General features: G+C 46.1%; 1 protein-coding gene across 1 annotated transcript; it reads left to right on the forward strand.

Annotated features, from left to right (window-relative positions):
• The first annotated feature begins 704 nt into the window (after positions 1-704).
• LOC119341981 (ATP-dependent zinc metalloprotease FTSH 2, chloroplastic-like) lies at positions 705-4,556 on the forward strand. The gene is made up of 5 exons (XM_037613829.1): positions 705-939; positions 1,732-2,868; positions 3,151-3,464; positions 3,729-3,969; positions 4,060-4,556. The coding sequence occupies exons 2-5, from the start codon at positions 1,741-1,743 to the stop codon at positions 4,396-4,398; spliced, it is 2,022 nt and encodes a 673-aa protein (XP_037469726.1). The 5' UTR covers positions 705-939; positions 1,732-1,740; the 3' UTR covers positions 4,399-4,556.
• Positions 4,557-10,335: the final 5,779 nt, after the last annotated feature.

The raw sequence follows: 10,335 nt of genomic DNA on the forward strand, positions 1-10,335 counted from the left end.
TGCGTGCGTTGGGTGATAGTTAATATCAGCGATGGCCCCAGCTCTCCTAGCCGATGTGTATGTACGGGAGCAGCACCTTCCTGCTGCCTCCATTGTACATGCTCTAATCGCTGGTCTACACTGGTCAATTTGGGATTGGCCCCATCTGTAAGCCTGTAATTGAGTGCTTATGTGGCTAGGCTGCTGATGTGGATAGGCTGCATGTCAAAAGAAATAAAATAGTGGGGATGAACTATTTAGGTATTATAGATTATAGATACAGACATGCGCATCAGCCGACGGGCTTCTTGTATTTTTTGGGAAATAAACTCCAATCCTTATATCAAAGAGACGCTTATTGTACACCTAGACAAAATTCCTTACCAGTAGTCCAGTACAAGTATGAAAGGAAAACAAATAAGCGGGAAAAGGTGTCTCTGAAGTCTTGAGGCGACACGAGGCTTAGGCAAGGTCCGACGAGCAGCTGATTGTACTACCACAGCCACAGCCACTCTCTTCCTTGGCACGCGACGACAGGACACGGGTCCAGAGGTTGTTGCGTGAGCGCGAGCCCAGCCACGACGCCGAGGCCATCGTCCACGGGAAAATAGCACGGTCCATTCTCACTGGGAGGCTCAGAGGCGAGGGTCGTTTTCTTCTACGCGGCCGGTTTACGTCTATGTGGGCTCATCTCTTCCTTATCGGCGCTGTGGGAGCAGAGCCGCCCACGTCGCCCATCCCCTCCCCCCTGCCGAAATCCCCACGCAACTGCGCACCACCGGAGGACACAAAACCACCACCGCGAGGCAGAGCCGGGGGAGGAGGAGAAAAATCTGCGGCCGCCAGCTCCTCGTCGGCCAGTCAGTCCCCACCCCGCTACTTATACGCTCAGCTCGGCTCACCCCTCTCCCCTCACAGCCCCCCCTCTCCCTCTTCTTCCCCGGCCCCGATCCAACTCAGGTGCGTCACGCCTCTTGCCCCACCGACTGAGCTGAGCTCCCGTGATTTGATTTCTTCCAAATTTCCGCTTGCTTGAGCCCTGTGCGGTGGTACCCCGCGAGATTCCGTTGTTTTCCCTCCCGCCTGTGGTTCTGGGGCAAGCGTTGGTGTGGTACTAGTGTTCGTCTGGGTGTCTGCCTGGAGCGATTTCTGTGGGATGAGTCGGGCTGGGGAGGTGGATGGATGGTATGGTGCTGCTAATCTAGGTTCTGGTAGCTGCGAGGTTAGTGAGACCGTTTAGATTGCTCATCATCTCAGTTAGTAGCTAGTACAGTAATCTGAAGCACATACAAGCTGCTGGGAGCACTTTGAGGGGGTAGATTCATAGCTCTAGTTGCTTGTAATGGTTGGTTGCTGGCACCTGTGTTTCGTCTGGTTCCATTCTAGTAGTTCTTCATCAGGAGGAGCTCTTGTCTGCTGGACAAAACCTTCTTGCTGTGAAACATTTTACATGCCAAGGCTTGGTGGTAGCCACTGTCCAAAATGAAACAAATTGTTCAGACTTCAGACTTAGGGGGTGTGTTCTTCTGATTTACGATGCTGATAGGACTTCTGCTCGTACCATTGCTCGATTTCATCCAACTGAATCGATGATACAGAGCATCAAACGCTTAGGAAAAGTACTTGCCTGCGTGCAAAATTTGCTTTTGCAAGAATTAATTCCTTCTCTCTCTGATTGATGCGGACGACAGCAATTAATTATGTTCTGTCTCTGATTCATGCTGATGGCATCTCCTTTCATTTCATCTGCAGTAAGCAAACATGGCGCCATCCATGAGTCTTGCAGCGAAAGGGCTGCTCCCCTTCGGAGCACTCCCCTCGAGCGGCGTCGCGCAGAGGCCAGTGTCCGTGACCGCCTCCCTGGAGCACAAGCCGAACGATTCTAAGAGGAAGCTTCTGAAGCTTGCGCTCGGAGGAGTCGGCCTGCCCGCCTTGCTGACTGCCAACAAGGCTCTCGCCGATGACCAGGGTGTGTCTTCCTCCAGGATGTCCTACTCGAGGTTCCTTGAGTACCTCGACAAGGACAGGGTGAAGAAGGTCGACCTGTTTGAGAACGGGACCATTGCTATCGTGGAGGCCATTTCTCCCGAGCTCGGCAACCGTGTGCAGAGAGTCCGTGTGCAGCTTCCCGGCCTCAGCCAGGAGCTTCTCCAGAAGTTGAGGGAGAAGAACATTGACTTTGCTGCACACAACCAGCAGGAGGACTCCGGTAATCTCCTCTTCAACCTTATCGGGAACTTGGCCTTCCCGCTTATCCTTATCGGCGGTCTGTTCTTGCTGTCGAGAAGAGGAGGGTCTGGTGGCATGGGTGGACCTGGTGGGCCTGGCTTTCCTCTTGGTTTTGGCCAGTCCAAGGCCAAGTTCCAGATGGAGCCCAACACCGGTGTTACCTTCGATGATGTTGCTGGTGTTGACGAAGCAAAGCAAGACTTCATGGAAGTGGTTGAGTTCCTGAAGAAGCCAGAGAGGTTCACCGCCGTTGGTGCCCGCATTCCCAAGGGTGTGCTGCTTGTTGGTCCTCCTGGAACTGGTAAGACTTTGCTTGCCAAGGCGATCGCAGGAGAGGCTGGCGTGCCATTCTTCTCGATATCGGGTTCTGAGTTCGTGGAGATGTTTGTTGGTGTTGGTGCCTCCCGTGTTCGTGATCTCTTCAAGAAGGCCAAGGAGAATGCTCCTTGCATAGTGTTTGTTGATGAAATTGATGCTGTTGGGAGGCAAAGAGGAACAGGTATCGGTGGTGGGAACGATGAAAGGGAGCAGACTCTCAATCAGCTTCTGACTGAGATGGATGGTTTTGAGGGCAACACTGGCATCATTGTTGTTGCTGCCACCAACAGGGCTGACATCTTGGATTCCGCTTTGCTTAGACCTGGACGCTTTGACAGACAGGTTAGTTTCTATCCAGCTTTTTTTAAGGTTAATAACATCAATCTGGAATTTAATTTGCATGTCCCTATTTCCATGTTCTTATCATTGCAATTATTCCTGCAACAGGTTTTAGAAAAAAAAATCTTAGTGAGGTTCTCACGTGCTTGTAAACCTCAAGTCCAATTCTAGTTCAGAGCTTGAACTATCTTTGAATATCTTAAAACTTGGAACCTGTTAGAACCTATTTTTAAATATTCTGGATCTTGCTTAACATTTGGATATACCTCGTAACTTGTTTCACAGGTGAGTGTTGATGTTCCTGATGTACGTGGAAGGACAGAGATTCTCAAGGTGCACGGTAGCAACAAGAAGTTCGATGCTGATGTTTCCCTTGAGGTCATTGCAATGAGAACACCTGGGTTCAGTGGAGCAGACCTGGCGAATCTTCTGAATGAGGCAGCCATATTAGCAGGCCGACGTGGGAGGACAGGAATTTCCTCGAAGGAGATTGATGATTCAATCGACAGAATAGTGGCTGGTATGGAAGGAACTGTCATGACAGACGGGAAGAGCAAAAGCCTTGTTGCTTACCACGAAGTTGGGCATGCAGTTTGCGGGTAAGAGAGAATCTTCATCTCTTCGAATCCCGCATTGGATCTGATGGATTTCTCAGCATTTCTGTAGTGCATTTAGATACTGTTTTGTGCTAGCGAAGACTTCCGACCTCCTTTTGCATGCACCATTATGTGTGTTAAAATGCTTTTCTCTCTGAAGAGGATACTGTAGGCTTATGCTTTCAGGCGTTTCCCGTTCTTTTTTATTACTCGCATTACAAACTTCCCAACAACCTGGTTCATATCTGAAGATGTTACTTTTTGCAGAACTTTGACGCCTGGCCATGACCCCGTCCAGAAGGTTACCTTAGTTCCAAGGGGTCAAGCCCGTGGTCTCACCTGGTTCATTCCCATGGATGACCCAACGCTCATCTCTAGGCAGCAGCTCTTCGCCAGAATTGTCGGCGGCCTTGGCGGCAGAGCTGCTGAGGAGATCATATTCGGAGATTCTGAGGTGACCACTGGAGCTGCTGGTGACCTGCAGCAGATCACCGGCTTAGCCAAGCAGGTATGCTCCCATTTTGTCATAACAGCTTCTGCTAATCCATCAGATTTATGTAAACGTTTCATCGTGCTGATCGTAATTTTTCTGCTGCAGATGGTGGTGACGTTCGGCATGTCGGACATCGGCCCGTGGTCTCTAATGGACGCGGCGCAGAGCGGGGACGTGATCATGCGGATGATGGCTCGGAACTCCATGTCGGAGAAGCTGGCGCTGGACATCGACTCGGCGGTGAAGCAGCTGTCGGACCAGGCCTACCAGATCGCCCTGCAGCAGGTGAGGGACAACCGCGTGGCCATGGACAAGATCGTGGAGGTGCTCCTGGAGAAGGAGACGCTGAGCGGCGACGAGTTCCGGGCCATCCTGTCCGAGTTCACCGAGATCCCCGTCGAGAACCGGGTGCCCCCGACGCCCCAGGCGGCCGTCCCGGTCTAGGTTCGCCCGCATTTATAGGGTTCGAGAATTTGTTGTTGTTGTAAGATGTTCATATTTCTTGGGTGTACACTAATTCCTACTCGAGGCACGGCATGTAATGTAACTCACTCGCGGTTAATTATAAGATGTAATTACTTGGGAAGGATTTTTGCGCGAGAGCTCCTGGTTTCCCATTGGCAGGGAAACTCTGCTTTCTCCTGATGCAGAGGGGAAGAAAAAGAGCCTTGGATGGTCTTTGTCAGGTTTCGGCATTTCGAACCTGAACTTCTACATTCAACAGTTAGTTCATCGTATGATCTTTCGAACGAACTTTGGTTTTAGTTTGGTTTCGTTAGTAAATTTATGTATAAATTGGTTGATTAAACTATGGCAGTGTGTGGATATCAAACTCGGATGCCAAGTCTACTCACGTGTGATGTTTCGTGAAAAATAAAACCCAGGAAATGTATCCGTTGCGAAGAAAATATAGTCTGGCCTACTATCCATCCAAGCAGTTTTTTCCTACACATAGGAATTTTTTTGTATTTTTTGCCACGGATACATTTCCTAGTATATTTTCACGTAATTTCACAAAAGTAGATTGGACACTCAGGCTTGATATCTAAAATCCTTTTTTCTAATTTCCCTATTTTTTTTAACTTAATGTTCATATTGGGGGTTGGAGCACCCAGTTGCCCCAGATCCTCTTCCACAAGTTTGTGGCATCACAAGTTCTGGCTAGTGCATCACTTCTCTGATTTACATCTAGACTTTTTGTAGGACTGTTCACAATAGATATCTATCAGTCAGTTCACCATCTTGCCAAAGTGGTGGTCTCCAGTCAGTGTTCTAACAATGAGTCAGACGACCACATGACTAAACTTTTGACAAAGTTGCCATCAGTTCTCTAGAGAAGAAAAGGATACCTGAGCACTCAACGTGTCCTCTGCCATCGCATAGAACAATGCCATGACACATGGCGTTATTTGTCTCGTCCATTATTAGGTAAAACAAAGGAAACGGCCTAGGTTGACATTTTGGGCAGAAGAGTAGTTGTACCTACTTTCCCCAGATCAAATTTTTTTAGTACGGGTCCTTGCAAACACACCCATATGAATAATAAAATTACTAACAAATCCTTGGGAGGGTTGAAGTCTTCTTCTTCCCTTCATCCATCTCATCCATCATTGGCGCGCCGTGAGCATAGCTCGATGCCGCCTCGGCGGAGCAAACTTTTATAAAGCCAGGAACTTGTGTAGGCATGGCTGCGAAGTCGTCGATGTAAACCAGGAGACATCGGCATGCGTGACCTGCGAAGCAAATGACCGCCCCGGAAAAGAAAACGCCAATAAGGCCCTGTAAAAACTCCCAAGACCACGAGCGCCGACTGAATACAAATGGAGGATCCACTGGAAACCTAGACCGACCGTATCCCGGAAGACCCGTCTGAGACATGGCTCCGCACGCCCTCCGCCGGTGCTATGCACACCAACAAAACGGGGAAAGGGTGGGGATATCATTATTCCTACACTGGGATAGCACCGCCGCAAAAAACAAACACGAAGACTCCCTAAAGAAATATGGAAAATTTTACCCATGTCGCTGCATGATAGGTCCGGGTATGATGTTGAGCTCACTACTGTACAGGGCGGCGCGCCGAGACCCTCTTCTCCGGTGATCTAGCTAGGCCGGACCGCCGTTGAAGATCGCCACGCTAGATCCCTCTGCCTGCCATCGTCGAGGACGATATGACGCAAATCACTCAAATACGTGTCTCCTTCGCCATCTCGCAATCGCCCCCAGGCCTCCACAATGGGCTACCCCTGAACAGGATCTCCTCACCATCGTCGTCCCGTTGATTTTGCCCTATGACATACCCAGGCGGCGACGAGAGGAAGAGAGGATGGGTGGCAGCTAGGGTTTCATAGTCACCACACAGCTGCCTCTCTCACGAGTGGAAGACGTTTCGTAACTTGAGTATGAAAAACTCCCATGAGATCAAATTAGCAAGCCACTCCACCCAACGATGAATCAAATTATAAACTTTAGAGCTATCACACAATCAAATGTGAATGACATTTTTGCACTTCTTGTTTTATTTTGCGGTTACTTCTTCAATTTAGAGAATAAAAAGGGAGTAGTAAAGAATTCTTTTATCCAATTTGGAAAGATACCATTCAAATGATAAAATGTGGACGGAAGTAAGAAATGGCCCATGGGAAGGATTCCTCTTTGCTTTTTCTCTTTTCAAAAAGGACTCAAATCTATTATTGATGTTCATCAGAAGTACTAATGTAACCAATATTCCAGTGATTAGTTTAACGGGTGTTCCATTTTGCGGTTCATAATTTGGATCAGTTCATCTCTATAGTAATGGGGATAACTAGACAGTAAACATAAAAAGGCTGGAGCGTAGCAGGTCCTCATTGCCTGTCGGCCTCTTACATGAACACACCAAATTCAAAAGTTTATTGCATCACTACATTGGTTATGAGGAGCCATGGTAGGATTAGGAAGAAAAACCCTCAAGAAAATCATCTCGACTCCCGCTTCTTACATGGTCCGTTAGATCTTCCCCTTATTGGTTCTATACTCATGATCTAGCTATGCCCTCCTCTCCTCTGCCTCTCGTCGTTGCCCCTTCAAGCCATGTGTTGTCGTTCTTCATTTCCTTCAAAGGCCTCTCATTTCTCCTTCTTATACTATCACCCGTCAACGGTGACCATACTTTTACTTACCCCCCCCCCCGACTTGCCCACCATATCGTTACTCGGGTAGGGGGAGGGTATTGCAGTTCACCAGTGCTACGTCTTGAGCTTGCGTTGGTTTTCCTTGAAGAGGAAAGGGTGATGCAGCAGAGTAGCGTAAGTATTTCCCTCAGTTTTTGAGAACCAATGTATCAATCCAGTAGGAGGCTCCTCAAAAGTCCCACGCACCTACACAAACAAACCAAGAACTCGCAACCAACACAATAAAGGGGTTGTCAATCCCTTCACGGCCACTTGCGAAAGTGAGATCTAATAGAGATAGTAAGATTAGATAAATATATTTTTGGTATTTTATAATATGGATGCAGAAAGTAAAGATGCAATTGGAAGCAAATATGATAAGAGATAAACCCGGGGGCCATAGGTTTCACTAGAGGCTTCTCTCAAGATAGCATAAGTATTACGGTGGAAGAACAAATTACTGTCGAGCAATTGATAGAAAAGCGAATAATTATGAGATTATCTAGGCATGATCATGTATATAGGCATCACGTCCGTGACAAGTAGACCGACTCCTGCCTGCATCTACTACTATTACTCCACACATCAACCGACTCATGCCTGCATCTAGAGTATTAAGTTCACAAAGAACAGAGTAACGCCTTAAGCAAGATGACATGATGTAGAGGGATAAACTCATGCAATATGATATAAACTCCATCTTTTTATCCTCGATGGCAACAATACAATACGTGCCTTGCAACCCTTTCTGTCACTGGGTAAGGACACCGTAAGATTGAACCCAAAGCTAAGCACTTCTCCCATGGCAACAAAGATCAATCTAGTAGGCCAAACCAAACTGATAATTCGAAGAGACTTGCAAAGATAACTCAATCATACATAAAAGAATTCAGAGAAGATTCAAATATTAATCATAGATAAACTTGATCATAAACCCACAATTCATCGGATCTCGACAAACACACCGCAAAAAGAGATTACATCGAATAGATCTCCACAAGAGAGGGGGAGAACATTGTATTGAGATCCAAAAAGAGAGAAGAAGCCATCTAGCTAATAACTATGGACCCGTAGGTCTGTGGTAAACTACTCACAACTCATCGAAGAGGCTATGGTGTTGATGTAGAAGCCCTCCGTGGTCGATTCCCCCTCCGGCAGAGTGCCGGCGAAGGCTCCAAGATGAGATCTCGCGGATACAAAAGGTTACGGCTGTGGAAATTGTGTTTCGGGTGCTCCCTGGATGTTTTCGGGGTACGTAGGCTTATATAGGAGGAAGAATTACGTCGGTGGACGCCCGAGGGGCCCATGAGACAGGGGGCGCGCCCTATAGGGGGGCTCCATCCCATCTCGTGGAAGCTTCGGTTGCTTCTTGACTTGCACTCCAAGTCCTCTCGATCACGTTCGTTCCAAAAATCACGCTCCCGAAGGTTTCATTCCGTTTGGACTCCGTTTGATATCCCTTTTCTTCGAAATACTGAAATAGGAAAAAAAACAGCAATACGGGCTGGGCCTCCGGTTAGTAGGTTAGTCCAAAAAATGATATAAATGTGTAAAATAAAGCCCATAGACATCCAAAAGGGGTAATATAATAGCATGGAACAATCAAAAATTATAGATACGTTGGAGACGTATCAAGCATCCCCAAGCTTAATTCCTGCTCGTCCTCGAGTAGGTAAATGATAAAAAAGAGATTTTTTGATGTGGAATGCTACCTAGCATAATTCTCAATGTAATTTTCTTTATTGTGGCATGAATGTTCAGATCCAAATGATTCAAAATAAAAGTTCGTATTGATAAAATAAATAGTAACACTTCAAGCATACTAATCAAAGTAATCATGTCTTCTCAAAATAACATGGCAAAAGAAAGTTCATCCCTACAAAATCATATAGTTAGGCTATGCTTCATTTTCGTCACACAAAGATGTTCCCAACTTCTATACCCCCGATGACAAGCCAAGCAATTGTTTCATACTTAAATAATCTCAAACTTTTTCAACCTTCATGCAATACATGAGCGTGAGCCATGGATATAGCAATATGGATGGAATAAAATATGATGATGGGGATTGTGTGGAGAAGACAAAAAAGAAGAAAGTCTCACATTAACGAGGATAATCAACGGGCTATGGAGATGCCCATCAATTGATGTCAACATGAGGAGTAGGGATTGCCATGCACGGATGCACTAGAGCTATGAAGGCTCAACAAAAGAAAACTAGTGGGTGCGCATCCAACTTGCTTGCTCACGAAGACCTAGGGCATTTGAGGAAGCCCATCGTAGGAATATACAAGCCAAGTTCTATAATGAAAAATTCCCACTAGTATGAAAAAGACAAACTATGAGACTCACTAAATGAAAAACATGGTGCTACTTTGAAGCACAATATATAAGACTCACTACATGAAGAACAAGGTGCTACTTTGAAGCACAAGTGTGGAAAAAGAGATAGTAACATTGCCCTTTTATTTATTTCTTTTTTTTATTTTTCTTTTTTTTCTTTTCTTTTTTTAGGACTTTTTTCTTTTGGCCTTTCTTCCCTTTTTTCTTTTTTTTCTTTTTGGGCAATGCTCTAATAATGATGATCATCACACTTCTATTGATTACAACATATGAATTACAACTCGAAACTAGAAACAAGATATGACTCTATATGAATGCCTCCGGCGGTGTACCGGGATGGTGCAATGAATCAAGAGTGACATGTTTGAAAAATAATGTATGGTGGATTTGCCACAAATATGATGTCAACTACATGATCATGCAATGGCAATATGACAAAAGTAAAGTATGTCATGATGATGAAGAACGGAACGGTGGAAAGTTGCATGGCAATATATCTCGGAATGGCTATGGAAATGCCATAATAGGTAGGTATGGTGACTGTTTTGAGGAAGATATAAGGAGGTTTATGTGTGATAGAGCGTATCGTATCACGGGGTTTGGATGCACCGACGAAGTTTGCACCAACTCTCAAGGTGAGAAAGGGCAATGCACGGTACCGAAGAGGCTAGCAATGGTGGAAAGGTAAAAGTGCGTATAATCCATGGACTCAACATTAGTCAAAAGAACTCATATATTTATTGCAAAAATTTAGAAGTCATCAAAAATCAAGTACTACGCGCATGCTCCTAGGGGGATAGATTGGTAGGAAAAGACCATCGCTCGTCCCCGACCGCCACTCATAAGGATGCACAAGCCAGGTACACTTCATGTTTCAAATTTGTTA

This window comes from Triticum dicoccoides, chromosome 7B (assembly GCF_002162155.2).
Source record: "Triticum dicoccoides isolate Atlit2015 ecotype Zavitan chromosome 7B, WEW_v2.0, whole genome shotgun sequence".
NCBI classification, from domain to species: domain Eukaryota; kingdom Viridiplantae; phylum Streptophyta; class Magnoliopsida; order Poales; family Poaceae; genus Triticum; species Triticum dicoccoides.